The 19,355-nt window shown below is 43.4% G+C and overlaps 1 protein-coding gene across 1 annotated transcript in view; it reads right to left on the bottom strand.

Moving 5' to 3' along the window:
- LOC8031753 (para-nitrobenzyl esterase) overlaps positions 1 to 19,355 on the bottom strand; it is a 96,006-nt gene that overhangs the window by 23,928 nt on the left and 52,723 nt on the right. Inside the window, exon 2 of the mRNA XM_029973504.4 lies at positions 13,810 to 14,010. Within this exon, the coding sequence (XP_029829364.4) occupies positions 13,810 to 14,010 (201 nt within the window). The remainder of the gene's footprint in view (positions 1 to 13,809; positions 14,011 to 19,355) is intronic.

The following is a 19,355-nucleotide window of genomic DNA, read 5'->3' as shown; positions in this document are numbered from 1 at the left end:
AAGCCAACCAGGAGAAATAGTGAGGCGCTATTCATACCGACCCGGCGTAATGTTTAGTTCCACAAGTATAGCGCCATCTTATGCCTAATTCTCGCAACTCCGATTCTGGCAATGGCCACAATCATTTGACGAGGACTCAAGCTTGAAAGTTTGAGTGCTCGCCGGAACTGTGACGAAGATCTCGAGTGAAGTAGTTCAGTCAGTAACACTAAGAGACGATGACTGCACGTTTACGTCGTCGTTGGTGAATACTCTTCTGCCCACCGCAAGCGACAGACAAGCTGAAGGGAGACGCGTCCGTCTTGGCGTTACCGCGTGTTTACGTCGCCTTGTGTGTGAGACGCTACGGGACGCGTTGTCGACGACGCTGACGAGAACGTGGCGGCTTTTCAGTTGCGTGTGCTTTCTGCGATGTACCGCTTAATTTGGGATCATGCGAGTATATATGTATTTAACTGTTTACGATACAATCGGTTTGTGTTACGAGAAGCGTCTTTTTTGGTGTGCTACAGGCACAGTCTGTTGCTTCCAGCCTCCGTGGCTCGCCGCTCGGGTCTCCCCTTGCATCTCCTGTCCTAATGTCTCGGGTTGCATCCGACGTTGTTCCGGCTCAATAGGTCGTGTTCTCTACACAAGGTGAACACGCACATACAATACACGGCACTGCCCAAAGTGCCAGTTTTTACAAACATCCGCGCTAACTGGCAGTCAATCCAAGTTCCTCCTGTTCATTGCCGTGGCAATGCGCGGGGTGTCAAACAAGCTGAACAAATCGTCCCGCATAGTTTGAATTTCTCGCTAATACTGAGCTCAAAATTTCTCCCGGTGTTTAAACAGACTTCGCGGTTTTTCTAACGTCTCAAGATGTAGTGCTAAAGGATGGCTCTTCTTACTTGTATCGCCAAAGAAATGCCCGAAGCAGCCATCTTGTTCTAAATGCGGCGGCTAAACACCAACACCCTGTTTACAAACAAGCCCTCGTTTGCGCTTGCGCAGAAACCAGGCTCGCGTCAAGTGAACCGTCTGCGCATGCGCAGCGCCGACAGCAGCGCCCCCGCAGCGCCGTGACGTCAGCGATTTGAGTTTGTTTATACATGGCTGAATTTGACGTCCCATCAGCCGCCATTGCTCCATGCCATCCTCCTGCACCCTGCTTCTAGGGTGTACTAGAGCTGGGATATGTGCCAACCGCGTCGGCCTCTCCATAGGAGCTGGTAGTTGTGTGGCCTAATACTGCCGCAGGGGCCTGGGGTGGCGCTGCCAGTCATCGCGGGGCCATGAGGCCGGTCAGGCAGTGTTTTGCGAGGATGCAGCTTGGGGCACGTTGGCGTGACTATTTCTTCTTGTTTTGCGTCGTATGTGAAGCGATGCAATATTCTGTGGATGGGCTAGCTGCGCCGAGAAGACAAAAATACTCACAAGGACTTCAAATACCGCGAAGAAAAATACGTAGCAGTGCTGTTTTGTGCCGGAGTGCAACGCGGGTTACAGCCCACGCAAAGAGAAACACTGCTTGTTTCGGCGTTCACGGAAGAGATTATGCAATTCCAGAGAGAGACAAAAAAAACTGATGTAGAAAAAAAAGATAAAAAAGAAGTAATCTAGAAAGCTGCTAACCTTAGTGACTTGTCAGAGAAAACAAATTTCTCCAAGTCGGTTTGCTCTTCAATAAAACGGCTTTTAAGTATTCTATTTATCTTCCGTCGGATGGCTCGCTCTGCCCCACAGCGCCTTCACCGGCGTGCTTCGGAACCTTTTTAGCACTGTCGGAGCCTTTGAAGTGCTTCAAAACAGGCTTCAAAGGCTTCGGTAGTGCGGTACGCGGAACACGGTAAAGGTTTGCTAGAAGTCCCCAATGTCTACTATATCCACAAAGCCTAGCTATTCAGCAAATTACGAGGCGCCCAAAGCTTGGTTTGACTCCACAGCGCGTTCTGCGCGGAGACGGAGGGGAAGCGAGACCTGACTTTTTGTTCTTGTCCAGGTTGCGATTTCGAGCCAAGCTACGCCATGAATAACTCTATCTGTTTTCTGTAAAAAAAATAAGCCTTCACAAGTTTTGTTTACGTCATTCTTTATGTGGGGTTATCATAAGTATGTATATAAATTTGCAAAAAACTGCTAAGGTTTTTTTTTTATTATTTAGCGTTTCCAGACAGATTGATCAATACCTGGGCAGCAGAAGCAAGTCCTTGTAATAGTAGAAATTTTGAAACAAAAAAGAAACGGAGTTTAGTGAAATGATGAATTAAAAACAACTGTACGACGAGACTTGGACAGAAAAAGTTCAGTAACACGTGACTAATGAAAAAAAAGTTTTCTTCTTATGTCTTGCTTTCAGAAACTATCGCGCTGAAGTGTAAATGTAAACAGACAACTTCTTTTCTAATTCAATTACGACAGAAACCAGGAAGTATTTGAAAATATGTAATACTCGTTGCTGAGCTCGCAATATTCATCACATAAGGTATAATAAATAAGGGATTTCGCGGGGGAAGTTGAATAACTTACGCAGCCGAGAGGAAATTCGCTTCGCAGATTAATTACGACTCGCTCTATGAGGTTGTGGGAACTTGGGATTAATAACTTAAGGCCGGTTCACATTTGCCTTTGAGTCTGCTCGAGCGTTCTACATTCCTTTCCACCAACGTCGTTTCTTCAGTCTAGTTTAGGCAGTTCTAGGGCTTCACGATAGAGAGCGCAAGAGCACCAGTGTGATCGTTCGTCGTAAGCGTCCCCGAGGGAAGGCGATGCACTGCTGCTCACTTAACGCAAATGTGCGACCCATCGGCCTCTGATGACAGAGGCCGCTGAAAAGAAAATGTCATCTACCTGAGCTACTTGCTCACAAAAACTAGAAACACGCATCTTTTCATTTAGGCTAGTAAAACGAGAGAAAAACGTTCCGCCTTTCCACTCTCGTGAATAAGGAAGACCAGCGGAGCTGTACTCGATACATTATGTGCTTCTTCTTCGTCGTCGTCTGTTTTTCGCGCTGCTTCCTACGATGAATTCTCTCAACGTGCCCAACTATCCATTCTTCTATTATAGCTGGAAATGTTGCCACCATCTACGGGCGACGGCGAAAACTATACTGGTTGTGTGCTGGCCGCCGTCGCTTATAGATGGCGGTAGCTGTCCAGGTAGGTTTGTGTCGACATGCACGGACATGATCCTGGGGAACCTAGCCCTTAACAGCTCCGCTGTAAAAAGGAAGAAGCCATACATTGTTTCGGCTAGTCCACATTTGACTAAAAAACCCAAGACTGGGGCGAGAAAGGACGGACAAACACAATAGTCTCAAATACTACTGTAACGCTACATACTGTTACATACTGTAACGCTACGTGAAGTTCTGCTGGATTTATATGTGTCCGTGCGCATAATAATAAAGCAGTAAATCTGGTTGCCCAGAGTTAGGTTTTTTTATGTGAGACCTATTTTAGGTCTCACATAAAAGAGACCTATTTTAGGTCTCACAGTCCAAAACAATGTTTCCAATGCCTAGAAAATATCGTATCTCTGATTAGGTGTTTGATTGGCAGCCTCTTTAGGAGCTGGGGCTCAATATCGAAATTAGGAATTTTCGCTATTGACCTCTAACAAAAGCTTAAGAAGGCAAGGGCGTGGTCAGTTCCAAGCATCTCCTTATCACTCAGCGGCCAATAACATTTCTGCACTAGCCGATAAGAACGCCAAAGAACCAATCAGAAAGCGAGGAACGTGAACAGAACAAGTCAATCTTTGCGTTTTCCAGGCTGTCCTTGACCACAGAATCAACAAGCGCGTGTATATTTGTTCGCACGTAGTCTGGAGTGACCCTTCTGAGAAAGAAGACAAATTGGTCACGAGGGAAGCGCAACTGAAATTGGTTACGAGCGAAGCGCAACTGGAATCGCCGAGACGCGTAGCGCCGATTCGAAGCTCAGCTCATCGTACAAAGCCCAATTTAAGAAATTCGTGTGAGTCTACTAACCTGCAGAACACTCAAAAAGCCAATCTCCAGCTCAGCGAATTACAAGGCGGAACATCTGTTTAGACCTCAAAACTAAGTCTGCGCTGTGGCATAACGCAATGCAAGCATGACTCTCTGCGTTGCGTAGTGCCACAGCGCAGACTTAATTTTGAGGTCTTAACGGATGTTCCGCCTCGTCATTCGCTGAGCTGATTTCGAAGATCGCAGAGATTGGCTCTTCGAGTGTTTTGGCGGGTAAGTGGAAGCGCAGACATTTTTTAAGAGTGCAGGGCCCGGGAGCCGCGTTGCTGGGTGAGGTCCTGTGTCACTTGGTACCAGGTCACCAATATGGAGACGCTTGTTTCCCTAGATAACGCTTCGTTTCTATATTTACAAATTAACAACTGCACTGTTCGAACACATCAGGAGTCGATACTACTCCGTAGCTCGCGGGCCTCTCGTGACAGCTTTGTCTTCTTCATTGGAATTGTAACTACAAGTCTTTCGAAAGCGCACGTAAAGTGAAAGTGAAATTGCAACTGTATCTAATCGACCAAAAACTATAATGGCTATTCATGCCGCGTCTGTTGAGCGAGCATAAACTCTCGCTACTTCTCGCAAAAAAAAAAAAGCATAGCATCGAAGTAGTTAGGTTTCGAAAAGCTTGAACCCTTAACCGAGAGAGCCAACAAAAACAAAGTGGTCGCAAATACATGCTCCGCTGGGTTCAAGACGACGTCGGACTAATGGTAGAAATAAAAGCGAACAAAACGAAAGCAACATGCGTGCACTCCGCACCGCATTCTTGCAAAGCTTAGTGTTTTCCACCCGCGTCAGCACTCGATTCTGCATCTGTTTCTTCCTTCGTACGAACCAGATGCAAGGAAAGGCAACCAAAGTCAGCGAGAACGAATCACGTAGAATACAATGTTCAAAACCCCAGGAAAAAGTGGCAATATAAAGCAAAATATCTAACAAAGATCTTGCAAAACTGCGAAGTCTAAACATTCGGAATTTATGTTCTACAGTGGTCGCGCCGCAGCTTTCGCAAATTGAGCATGAAGAAAGGCACCGCTAAAACAGTTAAAAAAAGAGCAATCGTTCATTTTCCGAGCTGGTTGTTTTAAGTGCGGGTCATTTAGGCGAATGTCTATGGTTTCTTAATCTCGAAAGCAAAGTAGGCACCATGTCATCCGGCTTCGTCTGGCGAAGCATACCCCCTAACGCGACATTAAGCGTAACGACCACTTTCTCGAAAGGAATCGGGAGGAATTGATAAGCCTGATGTTTGTACTTCCAACCTGATCCCGGTTCCTTTGAAGTTCAGAATCGATTCTTGCTCTTTGTTCCGTCGCCGCCCTAGATTGCTGCACTTTTTTTCCTTTACTTGGATTGCGTCATGTGGGAACGGCAGGGGCGGATTGTTGCCGCCGTAACCATTAAACCAGGCTTTGCGGAAGGGCCTAAATCGCTCCGATTTGAAGTTTGAGGCGTTAGCGATTTCTTGCGTGTCGTCTGAAGTAATTTCCGAGTTTTTTGGGGAGGCTCTTTCTTTAATGTTTAGAAACCAAAAGGCGTTGTTAACTTAACGACACACATTTTTACGTTGTTAAAACCTAGTCGTATAGGAACGTTTGCTCATGTTTCCTCACGTTACGTTAAACTTACCGGGACATTCGTGCTTCAAATGCCGCGCGCAAGGCTATTTCTTGAATTGGCTGCCAGGCATCATACGAAATACAGATGCCCCGGTTACTCATGATATCAGGAGACGTAAGCTTCTGTAACATAACGCAACGTAAGCCAAAGGTGCTCTGCAAACCTGCCTTTATTCTCCGTTCTAGATTCATGTGCGAGTTGGAAAAAAAAAGATTGAAATACATGTGCTCAAGTAACGATTGCGGGAGACGAGGGTGGAAGACGACGGGGCGGAGGGCACGTGACAGTGCGGTCGGCCGAAGAGACACAAGCTGGCGCCAGGCAGAGCGTGCTTCGCAAGGCTGGGAACCGGGCAGGAAAGACGGAGCCGGTCTGGCTGGTCTGGCCCATGGTGATACTCGGAGCGGTCCACCATCGAGATCCTGAACATGACCGGAGGGAACGGCCACTCCGGCCTGGGCCATGACAATCCCGGGGTGGTTCCGCAGAAATACTCGGGTTATGATATAGCCAGGGACAGCCAGCCTAGGCAGCGCTGGCGTGGGAAGGACGATCCGCAGGCCTTGACATGTACTTCGACTGCGAGCTTTAAACTACGGGCGACAACCAGAGTCGGCGGGCCCCGACTGCCGACTTTCCAGGACGGGCGACTGGAAGTACCAGTAAACGCATTCGCGTTCTTCTAGGTGTGTTGTGTTGCTCCTTGGGAGACGAGCGAAGCGCATACCGATCGGGGGGCGATTATTCATAGAGCTTAACACAAAAGAATACCACGAATGGCGCATCCGACGTGGGGCCCGGTCGGTATGCCTGTGCTCTTAGTCGTCCCCAGGGAGTCCCACGGATTCGTTGAGCGGGTTGTTCACTAACGCTAACAATGCCCGTCGACGTCGAGACAAAGTCTTCTCAAATTTCGGCGACTTGTCTCATAGCAGAGCTCAGCAGGTGTCTCCTCGAATCGAGAACCAAAGGGTCTCGAAGAACGAGGTTGAGGACACGCTCTCTCGAGCACCCCAGAATTGCGGTTCGGAGTAGGTGATGCAACCGGGGTGGTGGCGAGGAGCGTGGGTAAGATGTAAGAAAGTAGTCTTCGGAGGCAGAGGAGAGGCACCGCATGTTTGCTGGAAGGCAGGATAACGACTGGCAGGAGGGGAAACATTCAGGACGCGTTGCAGATTTAGGATTTGTTTTCATTAGGAATTAGGATTTAGGATTTAAGATAGAGATTTCGCATTTAGGCTTGGGGTGATGCGGTGAGCAAGTATGCGCTTGTGGAGGCTCAGAGTGCAGATGGGTTTTTGTCAGCGGGTGTCGGAAGTATTGCGGTCATAGCAGTTGAGACCGGGAATTCTGGCGGAAGAGATTGTCAGGGTGTGTCGAAAAAATTGCGGGAACAGCATTTGACACCTGGAACGCTGGCGTAACAAGGTTATCAGCGGGTGTTGGAAAAAGTGCGAGACGAGGAGCGAACAGGAACGGTCGCAACGGAGCAAGCCTTGAACGACTCGGCGGAATAGGAGGTATTCACTGGACGCCATATTTGAGGGCGATGTTTAGACAGCATGCTCAGAACGAGCTCACATTAATAGCCTGCTAAGACCGGCAACCTTGATGGTGCTAAATGCACGCTCCAAAAGGACCGCGGAAGCTCGCCGTCAGCACGCGCTCAGCAGCAGCGCACACGGATATGGCCGCCAGTGAATACTCCCTATACGAGACCGAGCCAGCCCCGCGGAAGACGTGGTCTAGAACCAAGGAATAGTAAATTGTTCTCTCACATCTTTTCAAACGTGTGAGTTCTTGGCTGGGCGGACCAGGCGAAGACGGATTGGAGGGCAGTATTATAGAGCGACCCACAATATCTATAGCGGCAGTGTTGTTTCTTGCTACTTTAATAAGTTTGTTGGAACCAGGAATATAGCACCCAACATATTTTATGTAAAATATTTCAAAAGAAAGGAAACTGTAGTGGACATCGTTCGACATATCCGTCGGGCCGCTCAATCGCCAAATCTTGAAGCTCGTGGTGTCTCGTTCTGTCTGCGCGCGCCGACGTGCTTCTTTTTTATTGTTTCGGTAGCACCAATAACTCGGCTGCTACATGTTCCTCTTTCAGTAGCCGCAGCAGAAAACACGTATTTATGCGTGCCCGATAGTTGCGGTGAATAAAAAAAATAGGTAAACAATAAGATTAGAATTTTCAGTCATCAGCGTTTTCTGTTATAATAATGAGTATGGACCTCAAAAGCTATCCTTGCTATTTTTCGCATTAAAAACTACCACAAAGTCCTAACGCTGCGTTAATTATCATAAAATAAAATCCTCGAGTTATTTCGGTTTTAAAAATCATCGAAGCAAACCATGTATGACATTCTCTTACTTTTTTTGTTGCTTTCTTCAGCACGGGAGAAAATAAATCAATCAAATGAAGGTAATTCTAACGTCCGAAACGATTTGTTCCTATCGATAATGGCATCAGACCGAGACGTGGGTGGACGAGAGAGCTGTACGTTTTCTTTTTAAATCGGGTTATAACTCGCGCCACCTGCCGCATCTGATCCCAGCATTGGGAAACCGCGATTGCCACACCACACGTCCACGATGTGTGGAAACTCATTGGATGGAAATGGAGCTCCCCGAATGCTATCTCGCTCCCCAACAAAGAATAAATGGGACGCTAAAAAAAGAAAAAGAATAACATCGGGACTAAAAAAAAAAAAGAAAATCGAAGGAAACGAGGATTGAGATGGAGCTTGCTTCTAGATCGGCCAACATTGCGACGGCAGAGAAAACTCTTGGTGGCCATTCTGCGAAAAGTTAAAGGCCACAGATCACCGGCACTTTGCTGGTGAAGAGAGGAAAAGGAAGGGGAATGGCGAAGAGAGAGACACGTTGGTTGTGTAGCTGATTACTTGTTAAGGAATACTTTTGCCGATGTAATAATTTTCTGAAAACTTTTTGAGCAGAGAAAGCGGCCTACACGAAGCACGAAGGACAATGTTTGAAACTAAGAACATCAATTATTGTTTTTAGTTATTTCTAAATCATATTTAAAAAAAGGAAGACCTTTACATTTCTCTGTAATGCCGAATTGGAGCGCAGCTTTTGAGGTGAAAAAGGGGAGGGCCACGTGACGTCACGAGGGTAACATTTTCCCGCTAAATTTGGCTGGAAATCGTTTCGCTAAATTTAGTGTAAATTTTTTATTTAGCGAGAAAGTTTTTCCGCTAAATTTAGTGGAAAAATTTACCCTCGTGACGTCACACGTGAGGTCACGAATGATGTCAAACTCGACGTCACGTGTGACGTCATGAGGATAATATTTCCCCGCTAAATTTAGCGGAAGCATTTCCTGCCAAATTTAGTGGAAAATCACACACTCGTGACGTCACAAGTGACGTCACGTGGGACGTCATTATGGGGAGCGTCCCATAATGCAACGCGCGCTTACGCCGATAACGACGGCGACGCCGCTCCAGTCGGAAACAAAGGCCTAAAAGCTGCGCTCCAAAAAAACAAAAAAAAAAAAAACAACAACAACAACAACAGAGCTATGGTTGGAATTTTGTTCGGGCTTATTTCATGCAAACGCGATCCTTGTCAAACGTTAATATATACGACCTTAACCCGCGCACGTTATCGAAGAGGGAGGGGGGACTGTTTCTACACGCACAAAAATGAGCGGAATGATTTCAGACGGAAAAGGAGATGAGTATTTGCCTCTCTAGCGCTTCGGCACTAGGTTAATATTCTTCATATTTTCTACGCACGCGTTTGAGTACGATTGCCTGTTGTTCGTCTCTTACCTCTAGAGGCAACCCTACGCCTCTAGGTGATGGGTGTTCCGGAGACACACCAGCGGCAGACTTCGAACATGCCCAATTAACCTTTGTCGCACCCTTATGCAAGAACAAAAAAAAAAAAAAGTTTCTGTCGTTTCGGTATGCGCATGCTCGGAAACAAGATGCTGGCAATACTTTTATGCACCGGGTTTTTAATGAATTCATCGCTACACGACTCTTTTTCTAAACTTTTCTACGGAGAAATTTGACCGCGATATAGCATGTTTTCAAATGACCATAGCAGGAAACAATAGCGTTTCTATCGTTCTTTCTTTCTCTTGATAGTTATGTTTACATTGAAACCTAGGTTGCTGCTGCTGCGTGCCGAAAATGCATCGACATCGACGTGTATTTATACGCGACTTAATTACTGATTAATTATTAAGCGTATTCGAAAGAGCCGTGTTCTGAAACTTTTAAATGAGCGAACACCCAAGTGCCTCTTATGAAGAAGTGCGTTTCGGTGTTAGATTGTATACCGGCGTGTTTGAGAAGTTTCAAAAAAGCAAGGCACCATATAAAGAAAAAGGTACTCAAAAACATTCTCATTAAACCCTTTTAGTTCAAACCCTGAGGGCATTTTGATTAGTATCCACGCAGCTGATACTCAATGGGCTTTGTGTTTTCTCTCTTTTATCTTATGTTGCGACGTGTTTCTGATGCGAGACTGTAACGCCGGTTGAAGCTATTAAATTGTTTTATTAACTTATTTAGTTTAGCGCGCAGGATGAACACAGAGTAGCAGAACTCCAACAGAATCTTAAACTTAGAATAGCAAAGAGCTGCTATATTTTCTGTCGGTGTCATATATCGCATCCAACCCTGTAAAACTAACTGCGCATTAGAATTTAATCTTGCGCTTTTGTAACAAAGAGAGAGAGAGAGAGAGGGAGAGAGGGCGGAAACATACACCAAACTTAATCGTAGCGTCGGGCAATATGATCTCGAACGGGCTTAAAAAAAGGTATATTTAAATTTAATCTGCAAGAGTTTAAATTAAATTATATAAACTTTTCAGCAGCTCGCCTGCGCGCTCACTTTTTTTCAGCATTATAAAAAAAATTCAGTTCTCGTTACTTTCAGTCTTGGTATGAATTACAATTAACATTATCAAAAATATATTCAGTACCACCCTGACTCGCTGCAGAAGTAACCCCAGTTGGCGCCTGAAGGTCTAGGTGACTAGTGTACCAGATTATGTTTTTTAACTTTACTTTTAAGCTTTAAAAACACAGAGAGATTTAGGAAACAAAACGGGAAGAAAACTAGAAATACGTGTCGCGTTCAGGGTAAAGAAGCATACCAGTCGCGCTATGTTCATACGTATAAATGTTATTTCTATTAAAATGTTTCCGCGGGGAACACGAAGAATGTTTTTTTTTTTTCTTCCTGGGGGGAAAAACAAAGAAGAAAAAAGTGGTCCGACTTGTAAGTGCTTGTCTTTACACCGGCATCCCAGGGAGGAACAAGAAAGTGCATTTGCCGCTGTGTACCCAGCCGTTACCCCAATACCATGCGCTCTCACAGTAGGGGCTGCAAATAAAATAAACACGGACAAAAGAAACAAAACAAACGTTTGAAGCAACCCAGTCCAAAGCTTCTCCTGGAGTGCAGGGATGGAGGTGCATTTATAGCGAGTCGAATAACAAACGAAATTGTAGCAAACGGTTTTACAGACCTAAAAGCGCTCCAAACCAAGAGCCGAAAAAAACAAAAGAAACAACCCAAAAGAAAATAGGAGTCGGTGGGTGGAGGGGTGTGGGAAAGGGGGGGGGGGGGGGGCGGAGGTAAGTGACAAGAAGGGATCCGAGCTTTGAATTCTACAGAGTTGGTTTCGGTGTCAGGGATGATGTCACGCCCTTCTTCTTCCCTTATCTCTTCGGATCTTCCGTTGTCCCGCCGTGTTTCGGTGTTTATCGTGTTTGCCGCCTACAGTTTACGAGGCCGAGGGAAGTGGCGCGGAGGTAGGGACCCAGACGAGCGGGAGCTATCGGAGGAAGGGTCCGAAAAGTGCTTTTATCGGAGGGGTATCGCCTCTTTTCATGTCTCCGTGTCCCCCCTATAGTTTTTGTTGTTTTTTTACGCCAGGACAAAACGTGGTTTCTTGATTCTTTCTTTTTTATTCATATAACCAAGTGTAGAAGTATGTTTCTTTCGCTATTTATTTTTCTTTTTTTTTATTCACATATCTGCGTATTTTAGTCCTTGTGCGTCTCTGCACCGTGACAACATCCTACGATTTTTTTTTGGCGCTGTTTTACTTTTTTGTTAATCATACGTACCACTAACTTTCCCAACTTTCCAACGGATTTTTTTCACTGTTCTGCATACTATACCACAATAGTTGTCTTTATATTCTACGATTTTCTCTTTTTTTTCCGCTTGAATTTCTGTCTTGCTCGGCTATTTGCTCTCTTTGAATATCTTTCTCGTTCTGTAAGCATCGTTTTAAGGTTTTAATCCTTCGTGTGTTTTTTTTTTTCATTTTCACTCTAAAATATCTCCCACTCTGTCTACTTTTTATCTTATTTCCCTCATACACGATGTGTTTATTTGAAAAAATTTTTCATTCTCCGCCAAAAAGAAAGAAAGAATCAATACATAAATAACACTTTTATCTCGAATAAAGACAGCATTAATTAAAGATTACTCATTCATTCTGCGTTCTCCTCCAATGTAAGGAAAAAAACCACATCAAGAAAAAAAAAAAGAATGGTATAAGTGTTGGGGAAGAACAATGAACTAAGTGAAGTTTGTATTGTAAGCCCATTCACGGCCGATATCGTTACAGCGAAATAGACAGCAAGAAAATGCTGCGCTTCTTTTATGCCTCGTATCATCAGACACCAAACCGCCAAGAGGAACTTGATTTAAACAAAAAAGAACCAAACATTAGCTGGAGGCCAGAAATATTTTCAGATAAAAATAAGAATAACGTAGAATCGATTGCGAATTTCGTGGGTTAGAAAACGAATGGCGCGCTCAAGCAGCTATTGAACATCGGGGCAACAGCAAATTGGCAATGGGAAAAGTTAAAATTGTATAATTTCCCGTTTAACTGTTTCCGAAGGAAAACGATTCTTTCATTAAACTTGTTTAAATTTGTGAAGCACAAACGTATTATGTTAATATAAAACCCACTGAAGAAACAATGTATCGTTGGTGAGTCATATCAATTCTTCCTTACGGGAAGCCGTTACAACTTCGCAAAAATATTCAAAATATTTTAGTTACGCCAACTATTTTAGAAAACACTTTTTTAAATTTTTATTTGGATGCGCAATCGTTAGCTAGTCAAGTCTTCAAATTTTACTTAGCCAGCACGTAATTGAAACAGCAGGAACTCAAATGCAGATTTAATTATTGAACACCGTTTCTTGCGAAGAAGAGAGGAGTTTCTTTTTATCTAATTTTAGCCGAAAGCTATGTTTCTTTTTATAAAGTTAACTATGAAAGTATTCTCCAACCACCGAATGGTTAAAAAAAAAAGAACACAAAATAAGTGGGTAATAATTTAGATATAGCTGAAGTGCATCCACGTGCTGCCGTTAAGCTGCACCTACACACATATACCGTTGTGCCTTAGAATCGGAAATAGGTAGTTTTAGAGAACCATTTTTGGCACATCCGATACGGTGCGATGGGCCCTGCGGTACGAACTGCGCATGCGCTGCCACAGAAGACTCGCGCATGCGCACTTTGTACCGGAGGGCCCGTCGTACCGTATGGGGTGTTTGAAAAACGGTTCCCTAAAACATTCTAATATCGGCCGGTGATTTGAATCCGTGACATCGGTATTCGCCGAGGAGCTGTACGCCACGCAGTCACGTTGTGCAATATTCTTTTGCCGCAGAATGTGTTATAGGGCTAGGTTTCGTAAGAAAAACGATCCCATCATGCTCGAGTGTCACGCTGAGCCGATATACACGGGTCGAGGTAAAAATAAGTCACAACGCCCACGATGACCTTCACTTCAAGGTCATGGCGGGCGACCCCGACGTCACTTGACATTATGACGCCACGTGACGCCATGACGTCAGGTAAGATCATGACGTCATTTACAGAGTCGCATACAGCGTTTGGCCAGCTCCTTCGCAACACTTTCTGCAAGTCTCCGAGTTAATCGAATGTGGAGAGCACAGGACTGGCGGAGACGTCAGAACAACGCCGAGCCCTGATTGGCTGATGAAAAAAGAAATAGTGGGTAGACCTCAAGGCATTGAGGTCTACCCGCTATTTTTTCAATCAGCCAATGAGAGCTCGGCGTCCTTCTGACGTCACTGTCACTCCTGTGCAAGATGCAGACGACTCGCTCTCCGCATATAATGCAGACGATTTCTGAAGAGTTCTCACGGTAACGTCGATGCGCGGCGTCCACACGTTGACGAACAGGCAGTCTTCGGAACCCTCGAACTTTTTCGTGACCGGGTTGAGTTGGAGACACGGGGAACCGAAGATGGCCGCTTGTCGTCCAGCCCCGCAGGATTCCGGGCTGGCCTTGACGGGACGGCGCCAGCGTCGATCTCCCACTGGGGCCTCGGCGTATCTCAGACCCTGCAAAGTAAACAAAACAAAGTCGAAGTTAATAAAGTGGGGCGTATGCTTTTACGACTATTGAGGGCTGACTACCCCGAGTTTTTTAATTTGTCAGATGATGTACGAATCGTGACAAAGTTAAAAGTAACAAGAGATTGTTAATTTTGCTGTGCCTCTCTAAAAAAAAAATGCTTCGTCAAAACGGTCTTTTTTTTTAATAGAAAATTCCCCTCGGTATACATAGTTCACCTCCCACTTGTACAAGTGACGTACGAAATGTCGTCACCTCAGTAACAAGGCCACATGGTTACGCGGTACCAAACCAATTGGAGAGTTCGCCGGCATAAAAACAGTGTGTGCAAAGAAAACAGGAAATCGTAACGTCACAACGACAAAGGCGAAGAAATGAAAGCGGAACAGCTCTCAACATTCCCAGGTCTCCTCGCGCACGCCATGAGATGGCGCGCCCTGCTTCTCAAAACAGTTTATTCGGGTGTTATATCTTCCAGCTGTTTGTCGATAGCGCTAACGAGATGAGTGCCAGTGGCGATATTATTGGCAGGCACCCCCCCTTCCACACACGCCCACACACACAACACTCAAAAAGAAAAAAAATAGGCATCAATGTATTACCTCTTAGAATGCATATTTTCAAAGAGAGTTGTTCGCATGCTCAAGCCCCCCCTCATGCAGCGACGAAGACTCGAACTACAGTAGGCGTTTGGTAGAGGAATTGCGCTACCTCTCCTACCTGTCCCGTGACTCAGACGAGTCGCGGAGGCAGAGTAGAGGTAGCGCAATGCCTCTTCCTGACAGCAATCGTAGTTCGCGCTTTCGCCGCTTGGTGTCGTCCTTGCGAGGAAAAAAAAGTTTATTAGAATCACTGTAAGAACACGAGCATGAGATAAGATAATTCTTTTTTTTTGTATTGCACACATACAAAAATGGACTTCCAAATATATGTACCATCTCTCAACTATAACTCGACGCCGATAAAAGCAGTTATTTTCATCTAACAATCTTACTTCTTCTGCATGATTTATAACCGCATTCTTCCAAACTGACGATGTCAAAATTAAGGGGGTGTTGTGTAACAGCAACAAAGAAAATGGACCCCGTGTTGATGTCATGATTGGTTGCAAGCGTCTTATCCTCAGCTGACAGCGCCTTGGAACACAGTTTTTCAGCGTCAACACGCGTGTCATGGTGTCCCACGCCCTGTTTCAATCGTGGTTTCTTGCCGGAGGCAACTTCCACATCGTTTTATTTTTAAAACTCTGAAACCGCGATTTTGTCTTTCTATTTCTCTTTCTTTACAGTCAGATAAACAACGCCCATTAATATATATCACGCGTCTCAACTGTCCCTTTAAAAATAAAACGACTTTTTTGAACGAAAATTTTATATTTTACGTGAGTGAAATTTTAACACATTCCTTTTAATCCTTTTTTTACTCTGCTTTGGCTTTTTTTTAATGAAAATTTGTGTTTGTTGGTAGTTTCGCACAGTGCGACCGCAAAAGCTAAAGCAAATAAAAAAACCAAAAAACACCAAGATAAATAAATAATGATAAACTGATTTTTATCTACTTACTTTGAGCTAGGATTAACTCGTAGTTTTTACGTGGAAATTGGCAAAAATGTTCGTTTTGTGGGTGTTTCTTTTTTTTTTTTGTACTCACAAGGTTAGCTGCACTGTATCCTCCGACAAAAAACTGACTAAAAGTGGAGGAAAGGAGTCTGTTTGTATTTAATGCTATTTGGGGGGGTAGGATTTAGTGTTTTTATGTCTTCATACTTGAAGGCTCTGGGATTACTTTCCTTCATTTCTGTTTGACCAGCGTCTCGGTTTGACCAGCAACCTAAATAAAGCGGAAAAAAAAGTTGTTTTTTTTATGCGCGAAGATTGCTTTTCTTTAGTCTTTTTTATCAGAAATAATAGAAAATGGCGCTCTTTATGGTATAAATTATAATCTAAAGTGACACTTTTGCGCCAGTTGTTTTTTCTGCGTTCTGAAATTGGGTTCCTCGAGGAATGCCTTTTTTTCATACCAAGGATATTAGTTTGTATCGTTACAGTTAATAATGAAAAAAACAAAAAACAGTGGGACCACAAAAACTGTGTAATCTGTCAAGCAGCACAAAAGAAAACAAGCTTGTCTCGTAAAAAAAAAGATTGATTCTAGATTTTTAGGAGTTTTTGTTAAATTCAAGGTAACGTCAAAAATGTACTGTACCTCCGTTCATAAATAACGTTGTCAGATTTTATAATTGCGTGAAAGTAATTAAAAGCGTTTTATTGAAGATCTCCGAAAATTTATCATACGTAAATGTTTATATCCAATACTTATTATGGTCGTACATCTTAATTTATTGATTTTTGTTTTAGAAACGAAGCAATTTGTTATTGCCTGGAAACGCTAAGTACTTTTGTCAGGGTCAGAAAAAAAAAGAAACAGAAGAAGCGCTCAAGTACATGCATAAAACCGGGCGGGTCCTTAATAAGATAATGCTTCGTGGCCATTCATTTTACTTAGTGGTCCCAGTTAACGAGTAGAAAATGTCTAATGCCTTGAATATATATTTCTAAAAACTTGTTTCTGATGCTCTCGTGCCTCCGAAGAAACTTTACTCAAAGAGCTTCATGTTGTTCACTTGAAGCAGTTACAATATACAGAGATATATAAATTTTAGTTTAAACTCGCACATCCGTAAAGCTCGTTAATATTGCCGCGCGCGCAGCTGGCCAACCAGGCAGCGCGGCCGTGGCCTAACGGTTATCGTGTGTGCTTCCCACGCGAAGAGCCAGCACTCAATTCCTGCGAGCGACGCGATTTTTTTTTATTAATTCTTGCAATTTAGTGTTCTGGTAATTTCGAGAATCCTGTTGCCTGTTCGAGGTCCGAATGCTCTACGCGCCGAACCTTCTACGCTGATTGTTCCAGAATCCCACGCGTGTACATTAGAGGCTTCGCGTGCCAAGCCGCAAGCAGTCTCGCCCCAGCGTTCGATCCTGCTGTTATGCCGACTTCGACGCCCGAGACGCTCTATTGTTTTCTTCTGTTTCCTTTTTGTTTTGGACACAAGTTTTAGTTTCCTCCGTTATTCTCTGTTACGTCACCTTGTCATTCGTGACAATGTGAGTTTAACCTAAATGTCCACTTAGTATAATGCCAAAATACGACAGTGCCTTGAAGGTTCAAAGTAATTTTTCATGATATGTTTTCATTACCTATATTTGTGATATATAAAAATAAAATAAAGAGTGTAATAAAATGCTCAATTAAGCGAGTTCTTTTTTAAAATCTTTTTCGCGTGGTTAAATTCGAGTGCCCCTGTTCCTGTGTTACCTTCGCTCAAGCTGAATCTGCCGGATTTACTTCTTTCTTTTTTTCTTTCTTCAAATACATCTGAGTTGTTGTGACTGTGTGCTTGTCTGTTTTCTACGTATTTCTCTTCTCAGTCCTTGTCTTTTTGTGCGCATCTTTAACCATGTTTAAAAGAAAAGCAAGTTCGAGTTTTCTGCGTCCTAAATCTGTCAGGAGTCTACTGGACGTTTTTTGGATGACCAAACCTTGTAAACAGACAACGCTGATTCACTGATCGTCGGTGTAGATATAAGATAATTTATGCGATTACACCTAATTTATTAATAATATCTGCATCATTATGCACTGCTTAGAGAAATACCAATGGCGACCCCATTTTTCGTTTGAGCAAGATGCCACCAGCGACTCAATCATCTGCCGCAAAGCAGCTGATTACTGACCCTGAATGCACAATTTGTTTTAATATTATTATTGTTATAATTACTGGCAGTATTTTAAGACAATGAATTTATTTAAAAATTGACACATACTCAGACATCAGATGGAATTGTCTCTTTGAAAAAAGCTATAAGGGCAATTAATATCTCAACTCTTTCGGGGATTTTTTGTATTTTTAGAAGGAAATTCGTTGTTACAGGTATTTAATACGAAATTACCAATACAGCTTAATAAATAAAAGCCAATTAATTCCCTTTGCAGTTCCTCGCACTGAACGTGTGTTGAGATGGACTCGTGCGGAAAAATGGATTACACATAAAATGTTTAAACTAGAATACGGCTCTACACTCCTGAAATTTTTCCTTTAGAACACCTCCTTACCAACGCGATTGTCTGTTTGAAAAGCAAGAAAAGAGTGAACGCGAAACGGTAAAAAAAGTCTCCACACCTGCTGAAAAAAAAAGAAAAAAAAAGAACGGAAAGCGACACTTGTGTTTTAATTGCGGTCCTTTCTACTCCAGGGAATTCTATATTTGGCTTACGTACCTGACGCAATAAAAAAAAAAGATCTTGTCATTAATTAGAATTGTGGTTGAAAGCGAAGCTGCGGAAAAATTACAGTCCAACATAAACTTTAAAGGTGCCCGATGGTAGTGTGTGTGTGTGTGGGGGGGGGGGGGGGAGGGGGGGCAGGGTAGGAGATATGCAGATTACGGTTGGTTTCCTAATAGAAATAAGAGCGGCAGTGGGAAGGTCTTGACAACGGGACGGTAGCGCACAATAAGAAAGTGTAAAAGAAAGATATTCTGCTTTAGAATTCAAATGAACATAAAAATCCTGCCGGTTGAGAACATGTTTTGTAGCACTCTTAGATACAATTTTACATAAGCTAATGTTAGGGAGTCTACGTTTAGTATGCACCATATCAAACCTTGTATTTTTGAGCGGCACTGCCACGTAATTAAAGGATTCCTAAATTATTATCTGCTATCTACGATAGCTATGCTCATATTAATAGAGCAAATATTATAGTCATATTAAACTGTTGTGAATATCTTTTGGACGATATTCGAAGTTTTTGTTCCCATTGAATTAGTTTTTAGAAACCTCTCGGTCAGTCGTTAATTACGAGAAGTTGGGCTTTCCCGAAATGTATGTGTCTAATAAATGTTCAATGTTCTGTTGCAACTGAAATTTATTTCAATCCTCTTGAAACAAGGAGGACTTCGATGTACGTAACTTGATTTTTACAAAAAAATAGTCGAAGGTTACACTAGAATACACAAATGTCTGGCCTCTACTACACGCAGTTAACTGCTCAAGTGGCGTAGTACATTTCTGCAGCATGGTTGGTCCAACTGCAAGATTACTCAAACCGAACTTCGACCAAGTCCGGGTGAGGATATACAATCTCAAAATGGGCCTTTAAAAGATTTATACATGCAGTACATATTATTTGCTTAAATACATTTCGTGAGTCAGATGCCAACTGCCTGCTACACTAAAAAACAAGTTTAATTATTGGTAAATAAAAACGATTGTGGTAAAGTGCGAATATTTAATTTCGTTACCAAACGATTCTTGAAATATTTAAACC

Source organism: Ixodes scapularis, unplaced genomic scaffold (genome assembly GCF_016920785.2).
Source record: "Ixodes scapularis isolate PalLabHiFi unplaced genomic scaffold, ASM1692078v2 PGA_scaffold7__128_contigs__length_106722199, whole genome shotgun sequence".
Classification (NCBI taxonomy): Eukaryota; Metazoa; Arthropoda; class Arachnida; order Ixodida; family Ixodidae; genus Ixodes; species Ixodes scapularis.
The sequence above is the reverse complement of the archived record's forward strand: the minus strand, read 5'-3'. Positions and strand labels throughout refer to the sequence as shown.